General features: G+C 39.8%; 1 protein-coding gene across 1 annotated transcript in view; it reads right to left on the bottom strand.

Moving 5' to 3' along the window:
- LOC140159988 (uncharacterized) overlaps nt 1-15544 on the bottom strand; it is a 59958-nt gene extending 44414 nt beyond the window's left edge. Inside the window, 4 exon segments of the mRNA XM_072183255.1 lie at nt 3767-4039; nt 4796-4880; nt 10007-10173; nt 14740-15544. Coding sequence (XP_072039356.1) covers nt 3767-4039; nt 4796-4880; nt 10007-10173; nt 14740-14802 — 588 coding nt within the window. The 5' untranslated portion in view covers nt 14803-15544.
- Between the last annotated feature and the right edge of the window lie 1373 nt (nt 15545-16917).

Below are 16917 nucleotides of genomic sequence, written 5' to 3'. Positions count from 1 at the left end.
GTGTGGGAATGTGCTCATTTTTTGCAAGGAAATCCGGGCAAAGAAACAGCGTCGCCCGTTGTTAGTAAACACGGAGGCTGACTTCGAGACTGCGTGCAACTCCGAGCAGCGCCGTCCCGAAGCCAACGCCAGAAGAAAGGCCGCCTTAAGAGTGACGTATTTAAGGGTCGCTTTTGACAGGGGCTCAAAAGGGGGACCCTTAATATACTCCAAGACTGTGTTGAGGTCCCACGGGGGCCGCCTTCCTGTCCGGCGGGCGCTCGTTGAACATACCGTCGAGAAGAAGACTTAGGGACCCATCTGAATTGATAGTCGACCCGTCTTCAAATCCCCGATGAATCGAGAGAATGGCTGACTTGTAGTTGGCTATCGTCGCCTGCTGAAGTCCTGACCTGAACTTTTCTGTCAGAAAATCTGCCACTAGAGGCACAGGGGCTCTAGTGGGAGATGTATTTCTCTCATCGCACCATGCGTAGTAGGGAGCCAAACGCTGACTATACGTTCCGGAGGGTAGACTTTTGGCTACCCCCGGCGATGAGAGAAGCAGCTTCTGATGAAAAGCCTCCCTCCGCCGCACATTCCCTGATAAGGGCCATGCAGCTAACTGCAGGTGCTCTAGTGGTAGACTTGGTACCTCTCCTCCCGGCATCCGGAGTAGATTTGGTAACTCGCGGGGAGTACTCGGCGGCGGTGCCGCTAGTAGATCCACCATCGGTCGAAACCACAGGTGTTTCGCCAGAACGGTGCTATCAGAATGATGTTGCAATCCTCCCTCCCGATCTTGGTCACTACCCTTGCGAGCAGTGAGATCGGGGGGAAAGCGTAAGCAGTCATTCCTCCCCAGTCTCACGGACAGAGCGCCCACGGCGAATGCCTGTGGGTCTGCGACCCTCGAGCAGTACACCGGCAGCTGATGATTGCGATGAGATGCGAACAAATCTATCGAGGGGTGGTACATCACCGAAGATCGCTCTGGGCGACCTGCGGAGCAAGGGACCATTCTGTAGGTCCCGACACCTTTCCTCGTGACAGATCGTCCGCGAGGATGTTGGTGACTCCGCTATGTGCATCGCTCTCAACGTAATCTGCCTGGCCTTGCACCACCCTATGAGGCGAAAAGTGCGTGCAGGCACAACCGTGGTGACCTGGTGCCCCTTGTCTGTTGAGGTAGGCCACCACGGTTGTGTTGTCTGTTTGGACAACGATATGAGATCCACGATCACCTTCTCGAAATGCTGGAGAGTTCTCTCCACTGCCCAAAGTTCGAGAAGGTTGATATGGAACTCCGTCTCCGTGGCCGGCCATAGGCCCGGGACTGAGTCCCCGTGGGTGGGGCCCCCCCCCCCAGCCCAGCTTTGACGCGTCGGTCGTCACTACGTGACGCAGGAAACCTGACACCTTGAGTCAAATTGGACTGATGGGTCCACCACCAGAGTTCCTCTCGCGCGATCTCCGACATCGGAACCGCGAGGGATATTGGGTGACGACTGGGCCTGTAAAAGGCTAGAAGGTGTAGTTGTATAGGCCTCATGTGAAAGCGGCAGTACGGCACGAGGTCTACCATACTGGCCATAAGGCCCAAAACCTTCATCCATGCCACAGCGGGTGCCCCTCTGACTCGGCCAAGAGTCGGGCACACGCGCCATGTTCGCTCACCCTCTCGGGTGAGGGCGCCGCGGTCCCCTCCTTGAGGTTGATCTGGGCCCCTAGAAATAGTGGTGTCTGCGTCGGGACCAAATTGGATTTCTTGACGTTGATCAGAAATCCCAGGTCCCGCACCGTACGGACTACTAACTCCACGAGACACTGTGTCTCCAGCGGGTGCGTCCAGAATGAACCAATCGTCCAGGTAGCAACACATGTTGACTCCCCTGCGCTTCAGGTACGCTGCCACCGCTTCTGACCAGGAGTGTAAACACTCTGGGGAGGTGGACAAGCCGAATGGCAGGCATCGAAACTGGTAAGTTTGACCCTGTACCTTGAAGCGTAGAAACCTCTGATCTTGAGGTGCGATCGGAACATGCAGATATCGTCCGAGAGATCTAGCGATGCCGCCCACATACCCTTGATGGGGCAGGCTAGCACCGAAGCGAGAGTCTCCATTCTGAACCTCTTGGGCCTGATGAACTCGTTCAACGGCTTGAGGTTCAGGATGAACCTCAGTCGCCGGTCTTCTTTGGAGCCAGAAAAATGTGCTCCAAAACCCCTTGGTGAAAGGGGGTAGACCGGGACAATCGCTTGCTTCGTGAGAAGCTGAGTGACCTCTGAAAGTAGTGCCCGACGCTGGGGGCCGTCTGGCGGCACTACCGTGGACCTCTAAAAAGTGCAGGCGCACGAGGGGTGGCTGGTAAATTCCAGCCTGTAACCCCCACTGACCACTGACAGTACCCAGGCGCCCGGGGAGATGGCATGCCATCTCTGGGCGTAATGCACAGCGGCCGCCCACAGGGGAATCCCTGTGGAAGTCCAAGGCCTGCCGGCATGGACTGTCGACCGCCGTGTCCTCAGGACCGATCTGGTTTGCCTCCCTTAGAAGAACGGCTCTTCTTAGGGGCTTGCCATACTGATCCAGCACTACTCTTGCGCTTCCCAGTTTTTTGGGAGGTGCTGGAGTAGCCTCGGCTCGGGTGTAGTCGGTGGTGTGCGTCCTGCTGAAGCCGGAGCTGGCGCTGAAGAACGCTTAGAAGACTTTTTCTTCTTGTGCTTCTTCTTCGCTTACTGCCCTTCCCTTGGTCAGGGCAGCCTCTGACTTCTTCAGAGTGCTCTCATTGGTGGCCTTCTTTGCCCGGTCCTCTACCGTAGCGCAAAAGGCCTGTCCAAAGAGTAGCCCCTGTCCCTCCGAGTCTGACTTCTTCATTGCTTCAGCAAAGTCAGAGCCATAAGTCGACTGGAGGGACAAACAGGCATTCTCCCGGCGGCGAGATGACATCCTATGGGCTAGGCCCATAGAACTCTCGTTGAGGTTAGCTGTTAGCACCGCTAACAGATTAACCTCATGGAAGAGTTCGACGTTGTTCCCGTGGTCGTTTGTTACCTTCCTGCCGAGGTGCTCGGCAAGTGTGGTAGCAACGCTAGAGACTCTGATAAGCGAGCGTGCTCGCTTATCGATGAGGTTAATTCCCAGACATCACATTGAGGGTCAAGTCATACAAATAATGATTATCAACCTTTATCAACACTAATAATTCAAGCCTTGTAGTCATGTTTTTCCTGATGTGTGTCTGTCTGGCTGGCTGCCTGCCTTTCTTGAATATAAACTGATGTAAGCTCAAGTCTTGGTGAACTTTGAACAGGGTCATCACAATGTTATCTTCAGTAGATAGCAGGTATCAGATACACAATGATTCTGCTTGAAAATACATTTTCATCTTTCTTGCTCAAACTAGGCTCAAAATAATTAAATTAGATATTTAATTGTTTTGATTACACTTTTCAAATGTTTATTGATATTAGTAGTTTAAAAGTAAGTACCATAAGGCCTAAAAATAAGTTGTCTTGCCCTTTTCGACCGATCCAAAAACCTCAAAAACATTGGGTCACATTTTTTTCATATCTGATGTACATGTAGCCAGAATAATAATATAATAATATGGAGGCGCAGAAGTGGGTGATGCTGTCAATTGATGCCTCCTTCCTTCTTTTATTAATAATGCACCTACCCCAAACAATACACACCTTTAGTCTGTAAGCCAGAAGCGGATTGTGCTGTCAATTGCTGCCTCCTTCCTTATTTTATTAACATGCACCTACCCCAAACAATACATACCTTTGGTCTATGTAAGCCAGGAGCGGGTGGTGCCGTCAACGGTCGTGCACCATGAACACCCCCTCCATCCTTTCCATCTCCTGCACCCTCCTCCCTGTTTGGAACTTTTGGCTTTGAGCGAAGTGCTGAAGCTGATTTACTCCTTTGTTCAGTTGAAATTCTCACTGTCTTTTTGTTTCTCTTATCTCTTGGTAGTGAGTAGTGTTTAATGGCATCTTTACTGAATGATAGGCTGGGTTTCTTGTACAGATCTTTTGTAGCACCTTTAAAATGCTGAACACAATAAGAAAACAAATGTGTTTACTAAAATCACATCATTTATCATCCACCTATTAATAATTACATGATCTGATTTACTTGTATATTGATGTCAAAATGTGTTTTAAAAGAGCTTCCAAAGAACTATCTCCATTTGGAAATTCTCTGTAGTGTGATGTGAAAAAAGTAGTCTTAAAGAGGAAGCCCCACAGAGCAGTTCTTCTGTTGCGCATCAAACCTGCCTGGTTATCAAATTAATCAGTGACAAGGTTTTCTCTGAATTTGACAGGTGCTAATTGATTTTTTAATGTTATCGCATCAATTAGCATCTATCAAATTCCGAGATAACCTTGTCACTGATTAATTTGATAACCAGGCAGGTTTGGTTCACCCCAGAAGAACTGCTCTGCTGGGGCTTCCTCTTTAAGGTGTGTCAGATTATTTTTGGTCATTCAACTAAAAAAATTCAATTTTCATTAAAATTCTAGGGTCTTTTCGGGAAAATGTTTAAAAATCTTCCATACGAAAGGTCAAAATGCTCATATGATAGACTGGTTTGATTGAATCCCAATGGGCTATAGAAGTCTGGTAAATGTTTCAAAGGTCACAAGACAAGCAATTGTATTCAAATTATGGGCAACCCACAATTTCTAGCTAAGACCCTGGTTGTCATCACACCATTGTCTGAAAATCAAAATCTAAACACTTGCTAATTTATTTCAACCATCACATTATTAATGCTTAATTTGTTTCAACTCTTGGTAAACTTACTGGATGTCCATGAAGAACTTCTTTATTAGTCTGATACCACTGCACTACTTTCTTCAAGTCCTCTCTCTGTTTTATTCCAGAAGTTCTGACAAAAGAAGAGATAACAAATTGTGAGGTTGAAGTACATTGTTCCTGGTACAAGCAGAGCTCTTCACTGCGGAAGTATAGGTAACAAGTACAACTGTAAGGCCAAGAAAAAAAATTGTTTGTTTGCCCTTTCCCGACCGACCGAAAAATCACGATAATCTTGGGTTGCGGTTTCATCTTTTTTTTCCATTTTATAACATAAAAAAATTCATAATTTTTGCAAAAAAAAATTATTAAAAAGATATTTTGAGCATTTTGAAACCCAAACTTTGGCAAATGATACCTCATGACTATGTTTCCATGACTGTTCTCATTTTTCACTGTATGTCTTTTGTTTTTGAATGTGGGACTTTAACATTCGCTGTTTCCTGATCCATCATATTAAAAAAAATTTCTTGGCCTAACTATGGAAGCTGCCATTACCCTGACATTGCATATCTTAGAATAACCAGTTGCATATGTTGCGCAGGAAAGCACACATTGTCGATCGCCTAGTACGCTATGGTAGCGACACTACAATCTACGAAAAAAGTCCTTGGAACGCTTGGTACACTCTGTCGAAATTCCGTGCAGAATTTCATATGATCATGGATATGACGTATATTTTGCCTGGGAACAAGCATGACATCTACAACAATGATTTACCCTTCCCTCTCCCCATCAATCAATGTTGGAACACATTGGGAAACCGCTGAAGACTTTGGTATTTCTCAACATTGCACGGGGAGAGGGGTGACAGTTTTCCGTTATTTACACGCAAGCGTTTCAAGACTTTTTTCGTTGATTGTCTCTACCGAATGCAAAATATTATCATCTAAATTTCGTTTTTTGTGTCATAACTCAAAAACGGAATGTCGTATGAGCTTCATATTGCACACGATTTGAGAGTGGATTATATGCTTTGAAATCATAACAAAATTGTTAATAAAGAAATTGGTTTATTTAGGGAGTGGTCACTGAAACCATCCCTATGCTAAACAACACACGTTTCGTAATTATGGCTCTAAACTGCTCTAAAATGTCATTTTTGTCCCATAACTTAAAAACAAAATGTTGTATGAGCGTCATATTGCACACGATTTGGGAGTATATAATATCCCTTTGAATCACAATAAAATTGTTGATAAAGATGTTGGATTATTTAGGGAATGGTCACTGAAAACACCTCCTATGCTAAATTACACACATTTCGTAATTATTACTAAAATCTTGTGTTTGTCTCATAATTCAAAAACACTACAAATATAGTTTTAAAAAAATATTACAATGTTTTGCAGCATGTTTTCCAAAATGTTTTTGAATTTTATTAAAACGTTTTGTACCCTTTATAATATAATCCAACATGTAAATGTTTTCTGTAAAACTTGCGTTTGCTGAGTATAGGCTTATCCGAACGAATCAGAAAGATTGTGATGTAACAATTTGAAACAACTCATTTCTGAATATTATTTATAATAAGATACGCTTTGCGGTGAGAAAAAAAAGAAAAAAGAAAACAACAATTGAATACACTTAAAGAAAAAAAATCGACCACCACGGGACTCGAACCATTCGTGATCAATGAATAGTCAAAAGATTACCAGTCGAAGGACTAAGCCGTTGCGCCACGCTGCCATTTCGCAATCAAGTAATCAGTTTTGGTCTTTTATAGTAGGCAGGTATCGGGGAAAGTGTAAAGCTGCATAGTGCAAATGGCAAAGTGGATCAGTTTACCATAATGACAAAATGGTCCAAAATCCACATTTTATGGTTTTTAGGCCGTATCTCATGGAGCCTGACGTTCGTTTACCTTGGCTACAGCAATTGAGAATGTTTGAATACAAAAGGAATGACAAATTGATCGCATTTATGACATTTGTTAACAGTTTGCCATTTTGAATTGAAATAAATATCTATACGTATATATTAATATCAATGCAGGGCAAACTGCTCAGTATGCACGCTATTCAATGCAGCAGTTTACCATTACAGATTACCATTATTGGTTTACACTTTACACCCTTTGACTATTCATGTTTTAATTGCGTGAATCATCGCTAAATTATGCATTCATTATTTTCAATGCTTCTTTTTTTTCTTTCTTTGTATTAAAAAGAAAGAAAGAAAGAAAGAAAGAAAGAAAGAAAGAAAGAAAGAAAGAAAGAAAGAAAAAAGGAAAGAAAGAAAAAAGAAAGAAAGAAGGAAAGATGAATGAATGAATGAATGAACGAAAGACATTTGACATAAATAAAAACATGAACGTGGAAAAAGGTTGAAGTGACCGCTTATATGTTCAAATTGCAAGCAGCTTAATCACGAAGCTCACGTGGCCGAGTGGTTAAGGCATAGGTCTTGTAAACATGAGGTCCTGGGTTCGATTCCCAGGCGGTATTACTTTTTCTGTTTCATTTATTATTTGCGATGGTGAACCCGGTGAAAATATTTGTTTATTATAAATACATGAAGTATACATTTTTGATTTATTTTTTCTGTCTTTCTTTCTTCCTTTCTTTCTCTATGTTTGATTAATTAATTAAATTATTTCTTTATTTCTTTCCCAAAAGCCCCCAAATGAAATACTTTCCGATTTAAATGTGATCTTATAATAGTCCTACAAACTCCCTCCGCCCTACCTCACATACATCCCACGCCCAACACCTCGCACGCACACACCCCCACATTATACACACACCCCATACACAAAAATGTGAAGCACAAATCTGCTGAAGATAGTTGTTACATCATGTCAAAAACAAGTTAATGCTATCTACTGAAGATAGTCGTAGTTTATTATTGACTTCCTTACAATCTTAACGTATATGCGGTTTTAATATTTAATTAAAACTCATTTTTCTGTTTTGTAACGTTCGTTCACCTATCTGACAAGTGCTATGAAGGTGAACTTTAAATATTAATTTCAAAAATAAATTAAACAACTCGGAATCATGCACCTTAGAGCCGCGATACGATTTCTCGGTTTTGAGATATAGCATAAAAATTTCATTAAATGCCTGTATGTTAGGGTATGGGGTGTTTCAGTGTCCACTCCCTGAACCAACCAATTTCTTTATCAACAATTGTATTATGATTCCTAAGTACATGGTCTACCTCCAAATCCTGTGAAATATGAAGATCATACAACATTCTGTTTTTGAGTTATGGGACAAAAACGACATTTTAGAGCAGTTTAGAGCTATAATTGCTAAATGTTTGTATTTTAGTATAGGAGGTGATTCCAGTGACCACTTCCTAAAGAAACCAATTTCTTTATCAACAATTTTGTTATGATTCCAAAGCATATAATCCACTCTCAAATCGTGTGCAATGAGAAGCTCATACGACATTCCATTTTTGAGTTATGAGACAAAAACGAAATTTAGATGAAATATTTTGCATTCGGCAGAGACAATCTACGAAAAAAGTCCTTGGAACGCTTGGTACACTCTGTCGAAATTCCGTGCAGAATTTCATATGATCATGGATATGACGTATATTTTGCCTGGGAACAAGCATGACATCTACAACAATGATTTACCCTTCCCTCTCCCCATCAATCAATGTTGGAACACATTGGGAAACCGCTGAAGACTTTGGTATTTCTCAACATTGCACGGGGGAGAGGGGGTGACAGTTTTCCGTTATTTACACGCAAGCGTTTCAAGACTTTTTTCGTTGATTGTAGCTCTGCAAGCTGCATCTACTACAAACTACTTAACTTTTATACACAATATTCATAACGGAGTCTCCCAACAAAGCTCTCATGTTTATCATATTTGTTGCCGGTGTTTACATAAACAATGTATTACTCCATTTACATATCAATGAGCTTGACAACTTAAACAAGACTCTTGGGTGGGCGGTGCATATTTCTTGCATAATAAACAAGTTGCCTCGGTTCTTAAATTGACAATGGTGATCAACTGGCCGTGGTTAAGAGAGCGCCTTGAACAAGACTACATAATTATTATGACCTGAAAACATTTTCATTACAAATTCTTGATGCTATTGTTGAACTAATTAATCAATATGTTAGTTTTAAAACCACGTAATTGCCAGGTTTAGGTAAGTTACCAATAAAGCTACCAATTACATGTATAAAGCCATTGTTCGACTAAAACTAATAAATAATAAATAAGTATTTAATAAGTACTAAGGTCAATAACCACAAATCAATTACAAAATGTTAATTTTTAAAATCACAAACCAAGATACAAGCAACACAAAGGTACATGGGAAATACTAAGCAGGTCTTTGATCCTTGGATTCCTAAGGTCTTAAAAGTGGTGGTCTTGGTCTTGAGAATAAGGTCTTGGTCTTGACCTTGGTCTTCAAGGGTAAGGTTTCAGGCTGTGAGGTCAAGACCCCATCACTGTAAAATGAAAACCTTATCAAAATCGTCTTTTGGACAGATTGGAAAAATCTGACTTGATCTATGAGTCAAGATTGACTCAATTTGAGTTGATAAAAGTCAATGACTTGTTCCAGTTGTTGGGGTTATTTCAAACTGAGAAACAGGAGGGGTAGACCTATTGCAAATATAATAGCATTCTATACAAAAAATGTTAAGATGTGCATTATGTACATTCAATAAGACCCCTGTTTTTGCCCATTTACCAGACCCCATATTTTTCTTGATTTCACCCGAAGGCCCACTTTTCCCCAATACCCAATATTTTTTCTTCTTTTTCCCCAAAGCCCCTTCCCCTACCCCTTTTTTTCTTGTTTCCTCCCCGGTAGTTTTTTGCTGCCAAGACCCTTTTTGTGGAGAAATTCCTACTATTACAACATCTGCAACCAAAAGACTCAATTTTTAAAATCTAGCTCTGGAAGAACTCACTTTTAGGATCTTCTACCGAAAGACCCCATTTTTAGGATCTTCTACCGAAAGACCCCATTTTTAGGATCTTACCTCAAAGGACCCCCAATCTAATCCAAAATACCCCCATTTATTAGCAGTAATTTTGACCAAAAAGACCCCATGTTGTGAAAGTGGCCTATGGAGCAGTGTAATTTTAATACATAACTCACAAATGCTTTTTTCGTGGATATCTACAGAAAAATGTCATAAAAAGGGGATGTTATAATCATGAAATACTCCTTTAAAATGGAAAACAAGGATTGGAATTTCTTTAGATATTAACTTACAGAGTGACTTCATGCAGCATTCTGACAAGGATCCTGTAGAACTGAGCATCTTCACCAAGATGAATGAGTTGTGTACGCTCCTTGATGGTTAACGATGATAACTTGACATCACGATGGAATTTCTCTATGACGTGCACCAGGTTACTGAAGTCACGATTGCGCATCAACTAGGAAAATAAATGTAAAATACATAATATAAGAGGATGACGAGGGAGGTTACTGTATGTATGAAGATGGGTGTGGAGAACACTTTTTACAGGGATAATATTTAAGAAATAAAGGGTAATAAAGGGTTATCCTTTACAGGGTTCGATTTAACTTGTGTCGTGGAGCAAAATGCTCCCCATTTTGGACAACCAGCTACACAAATATCAGCTTGTATAGCAATATTTTACAATGTAAACATATGCTAATATTATAAGAACATCACTTAAGTTTTTCAAAGTAAATCGAACCCTGATCCTTTACATGAAAATAATGTGTCCAAGGAGGAAAAAACGTAAATAATGGGTGAGGCGAAGCCTACCCCATTATTTAAGGGTCAGTCCATCTCAAATCACCTAATGGGTTGGCTGGTCACCCTCTCAGATTTTGTTTAAAATCACTTATATCATAGCCCTATGTGCCAAATGAACACATTTCAAACGGTAGGTCTCTACTCCTTGTCATTTCCGAGAACCGGCCTATTGAAAATTAGGTCAGACCCCCCCTTTTTGGGCACACGTGTCGCGACATTAATTTTCTTCCGAGTTTAGACATTCATATCTTCCCCTAGGGGCAGTGCTCGAATTTCGCGGCGGCCACCGCGGCCATTGCCGCGGTGCCCTTTCATTTGGCCTTAATGCCCTGAAAAACAAGAACTTTACGCGGCCACAATGGCCTTGCCCTAATTTTGCAGTGGCCAGTAGCATTTGGGATCGAGTCTCGGGTCGGGAACAAAAAAATGCTCTCGATTCCCGGAAGTGGAACCAATTTAAAAGTAGCCCTTTTTATTTTGTATCACATTGACTGTAAAGCTTAAGCTTTCATACAATCGCAGGTTACACTCAATCATTATGATCACACGTGTCGTTTCCTCCAGCTTCCTCGCCCGCAAGCGAAATCATAACGGAGTTGCCAGATCTTTTGCCGCACAAGCGCAGCAAATGCGCTGCAGGCTGCACACAACAAAGTTCATCGGGGCATGTTCCCTTGCTGACGAAAGCGCCCAACACGTGTCTCCTTAGCGGGGTTGGCAAATATGTTTTTCGATCGTTCTGCAACAGGTAGAGATCCTGTGACATCCTGCAATTTGTTTATCGGAGATTTATTTTACGTATTTTTGTGTGATTTTTTTTTTTCTTCCGCGTTTTTTCAGCATTAAAAAAATGCTGGAAAATAAAAACGCTGACATTTTCATGCCTGAATGTATTCTAATAACGAACCTGGAACGAATATGGAAATTGAAGCTGTATTATCATTCTAATAACAGGTAAAAGTTTGACTGTATCACTGCACCTCCCAGGTGTTTGTTTCTGTTTATTTACATACTGAATATTTCACTGAATGAATCATGAAATAAATAAATAAATAAATATAAATAAATTAATGAATCATGAAATAAATAAAGAAAGAAGAAAAAATGGTGGATGGATGGATGAACGAATAAATATATGAAATAAATAAATCATGGCCTCGGTGCCCCTAAAATGTTAAATAGCCTAGGCCAAGTTGGCCTGCCCTAAAAATAACGAAATTTGCTTTGGCCTTGGTGCCCTGGCATGATGGCCTTTGTGCCCCCTAAAATGTTAAATAGCCAAGGCCAAGTTGGCCTGCCCTAAAAATAACGAAATTCGAGGCTTGCCTAGGGGTAAGCTACAGGGCTACAAATTGGAATCTAGGGTGTCTTTGACCCAAATAACCAGATTCTGGACTCATAAAAATGTATCTCACCCCCATTTGATGATATAGACATATAAAAATGCATGTTCGTGTTGACGCACATGACATATTCCTGTTTTTGACCCCCCTCCTCTTCGTCCTAGATGTCAGACATCATCTATTTTGCCTTTAGTAGGCAATATAGGTTCAGGTGTGACCCCATATAGCAGGGTAGACCACTCATTGGCTTAATAAAAATTTCACAGGGGCTCAAAGATGACTCCTCGGCCAAAAGACCCCCGTTCAGTGACCCCATTTGACCTTGTGGAAATAATCCACCATAACCAAACTCACACAAATTCAAAATACTTGCATGATGTTCCTCTGTACCAAGTCAAGCCATCTTCATGGTTAAATTAGTGTTTGAATCTCTCATTGAAATACACAGTAAATTGATGAACTTTGCATTTTGGGAATTAGAACATTACTGTGTATTTCAATGCGATCTCCAAACAGTCATTTAACCATGAAGATGGCTTGACACCACTTTGATTTCTGGTACAGAGGAACATCATAGAAGTATTTTGAATATGTGAGAGTTTGATTATGGTGGGTCATTGCCCACATAATAAAATTTGGGTTGGTATTTAGGACAATTTTGTGTGTATTTCAATGGGAAGTGGACAAATTGCGTCAAAAAACATCAAATATTCAACGAGCCATAACTCAGAAACGACAAGGAGTTGAGACCTACCGTTTGAAATGTGTTCATTTGACCCATAGGTCTATGATATAAGTGATTTTAAAGAAAATCTGAGAGGGTGACCAGCCAACCTTTTCTGAAAATTAGGTGAGTTGATATGGAATGACTCTTAAACATTTACTGCCGAGGACACATTATTGCGTATAAAGGATAATGCTTTGCGTATGCATAACAACGCTAATATACTGCATCGTGCTTTGCTGTGCGCTGTGATCATGCGAGAAGAACATAAAGTTTGTTGCCCTTGCCACTTTATTGCTAATTAATGGCCTTTCACATGAGTGACATGATCGCGTTTCAACAAATCACAGTGCGCGATTTTGAATAATGGGTCGGGGGTAATAGAATGAATCATACAGGATAGTATCAAAATGACTGTTCTTACCGTAAACACTTGGGTATAAGCCCATCCCACTAGATGGCAGATTTCACTTCAAAATGGGGGTGGGCTTATAACCGGGGAAGGGATAGTGCTTGAATCTAAAACTAAGAACAATCACCACCATTTGTGGGATTTGTATGTATGCCCAATGTACCAGTAATTTCTGTCATCTGATGTCAATTTCGTAAAATTATAAGTGTGGAATGTTAATTTTCAACTGATATTTTAAAATATTTGTTCTTAAATATGACTGAGAGCAAAGCATTGATTTGATTTAAGAACTTGGCCAAAATTTAGTACTGGGCTTATACCTGAGTGCACCCTTGTTGCCAGAATGTTTTGAAAAATAGCGGGTGGGCTTATAGCCGAAGGTGAGATTATACCCGGGTGGTTACGATACTTTCAAGATAATAAAAAATAATATGTTAATTTGATTTCATGAATGTAAATTACACTGACTGAAATAACACAAGGGTCATTCAAAAAGTTCTACCTCTATAGACCCTATCAGTAAATATCATTCTTATTTTTAAAGTTTTTGAATTAGGCCATCTTAATTTGATAGTTTATCTCAAAGCCCTTCCAATTCCAAAGTTGAAACCATAATTTACAGAATGTGGCCATGGGAGGGGCTTTTTGACAAAAATTTGCAGGAGAATACGCACGTATAAGTTTCACTGTGTTCAACTGATGAAGAATTGTATTATAACTAATGCTATTTTTATGTCTGAAGATGTTAGAAGTGATATCTATATTTGTGGAAATAAAAATTTAAAAAAAATGAAAATAAATTTTAAACTCAATCCAAATGGTATAAGGCGCGAAAAGTGGGCAATTGTACTAATGCACATGGGGGCTTTGAGACAAACAATTAAGATGACTGATGACCTTATAATTTGTAATTAGTTCAAGACTAACAGTACTCACTCTAAAATGAAAAAGGGGCATGTCAATGCGTGATTGCATTATGCGTTTAAACGCTATACCAAGCACTGTCAATTTCAGTGTAATGGGCTAAACATTTAAATGGTAAACATAATTTTTTCTTTTTTTTAAATTTATAAACATTTAAATTTTTAAAACAATAGTTTTGGCCAAAAAACAAGTTACAGGCCCAAAATTACATGTTTATATTCAAGGTATGAAACTGGGAAAAAAATTGCTATCTGTTTTTAAGTTGGATAAAGTTGTACATTTTAATTACTTTTGCTTCTATTAAACAGCTAGCAATGCATACTAATTCAATGTGTCCTTGGCTGTTCAATAGAAGCAAGAGTAATCAAAATGTACAACTTTACCAAACTTTGAAAAAAAAAGCAAATACTGGTATTTCTCTAGTTTGAACCCTTGAGAATAACAACAAACTTGTACTTTAGTGCCAATAACTTCTTTTTCTTTTTTCAATTTTTGTAAAAAAAAACCCATATTTTTGTTACATAGATATGTTTAGCGATTTTTCTAAACGTTTAAAAGTCTCCCAGGCGTTTAAACGTTTAGTATGAGCCGTTTAATATTGACAGCCTTAAATTCAATCTTGAATGTGACAGCATGAGATTGAGAATTGGAGATCAGCCTCTTCAATTGTAAAATAAATAACATGTATATATTGTCCCCGCCCTCACCAATTTTGGGAGATTTTCGAAAATGCTTGTTATTTGCTCCTTAATACGGCACCGTACTTTACTTTCGCCACTGCCCCAAGTACTACTAGAATAGTCTAGATCTTACCTTTGTTGACCTTTTCAGTGTCTTCAAATCGCCTTCAAAATCTGCCAGCACTATACGACTCATCTTGAAGTCCTGAGATGGTATTCAGCCGGGGTATTCAGTCATCATTGCACTATAAAAATATGCAGTTGTTCATTTCAAATTAAAGTGCTAATTATAATGAGTTCAGGTCCATTTCAATGCATTATTGATTCAAGTTTTCAATTCAATTTGAAGTTTATGACAGTCATGACAATGCCTCAGCCAATTCAAGATCATAGTTCCAGTATAAAACTTTATTTCAAATTTAATTAAGTCACAATAATTATATCAATTTCATCGTATGTATATCTTCAACAGTTCAATCATTCAGTAAATTTCATGTTTTAATACTGAGTGAGACCCATCATGCCCAGTAAAACGAAATGAAGGCATGGCTCAAAAAAACTCTTCATTTCATGTTAGATGAACATGTTGACATGGCTGTAAATTGATATTATTTCAGTTCAAAATGAGTATGAAAAGCTTACTGCATTGCAATCTCTGCATGCAGTTCGGCCATGACAGTGTCAAGTGTGCGAAGGAGTGTTCGTACAGCTGCGATAACAGGCTGATAACTTAGTACTGGTTCTTCCAATACATAATCAAGGTTCAAGTTTACAAATTATTTCCACCGCCGACCGATTTCTATACATTCTGTATTCTCCATTTCATGTTCATGTTCATTTTAATCCAAACCGGGGAACCGAGTTTCCTACATCTTCGCTTGTCCCATCACCATCAATCAATTTTTATTTACACCTGATGTCACGACCTTGTTGAATTCGACAGCGCCGGTAATGCACTTTTTACGACAGGTACCTTGGACTCGTCGATTGTTACAAATAGGTGATAGGTTATAGCTATAACGTATAAACAAAGTAATGAACAAATTAGTCACTGACACTTGGACTAACAAATTTCCTTTTAAAAAAAACATCATAAAATAATTAATTAAAATCTTGGTATTTTGTTACTTGTATGGCTAAAAAAAGTGTTCAATTAATAAATAAAACACAATGTTTCCTTGCTCACCCCTAAGGTGTGTCCCTTGGACTGTGCAGGTTGCCAAAACAACGAAAAGTGGTATATATCACGTGACCCGGAACCACGGAGGAAAGTCTTCCTGCTCCAGCCAGGTCTTCTTCTCTTCATCATCAGATTATGCTTTAGTCTTTATAAATTTCAATTATTTGACAAAATACTAAATCCCGTACTAAATTTAATACATTTCTAAGCTTTTCTACAAAGAAAGCTAATCTCTGAAAGAAATATCCCAAATAAAATGGGTAGTTGGTTTACTAGTCTCAGACCGATCGATGCCGCAAAAAAACAAAAAAGAAAGAAAGAAAGAAAGAAAAAAAGAAAAAAAAGAAGAAGAAAAAAAAGGAAAGCACTCAAGTTTAAAAAAGACCCCACCTCTGAGTCTTCACACTTTTTGAAAAGGTAATAATGATGTACAGGTATGCCTATAATCAATATTAATTTGATGAGTAATCAATAATCAATATTAATTTGATTTGATTGAAAACGAATAACAATAGGCCTACAGGTAGGCCAAAAATAGTATAGCAGAACGTTCTAAGCCCAATGCTATTATCTATCAATGTCATTAACCGCGCAACCGTGTGTTTCGTTTTAATTGTTGATGTAGAAACCCCTCACCCATGGACAGAGTGAAAAACGGGTACATTTTTCTTAAAGAAGGCATATCTTCAAAAATTGTGAGCCGATTAAAATAATTGTTTTGGTTTAGCTAACGAAGGTTTCCTTACATACCAAAATACATTTTGATCAACTTTTCTGAAATAGGAGAAAAAGAGGGCGCAATGAGGGTTCTGTTTTTATTGGGACACCCTGTATAATGAATGCAATTGATTTTCTCTGTGCATTTCTTTCTGTATTTTAATGTTTTGCTTACTTGCTTAATTCGAGTGGTGTCCTCGAACTGTGATGGCTTAATTTCCACAACTTCCTGTCCTCCATTGCTGTCTTGAAGTCTGCTGCCTCCAGTCCAGTGTCATTTTTCAGAATGTCAATGTAGGTCAGAGCAGGTCTCCCAGGTTTCCGCCTCCCATGCTTGGGTGTCCAATGAACCATTTTTGCTGCTGGCTCATCACTTCTGGAACAGTGGCCAGCAAACCGGGTTCTTCTGATCTT

The sequence above is a fragment of the Amphiura filiformis genome, chromosome 9 (genome assembly GCF_039555335.1).
Source record: "Amphiura filiformis chromosome 9, Afil_fr2py, whole genome shotgun sequence".
Classification (NCBI taxonomy): Eukaryota; Metazoa; Echinodermata; class Ophiuroidea; order Amphilepidida; family Amphiuridae; genus Amphiura; species Amphiura filiformis.
The sequence above is the reverse complement of the archived record's forward strand: the minus strand, read 5'-3'. Positions and strand labels throughout refer to the sequence as shown.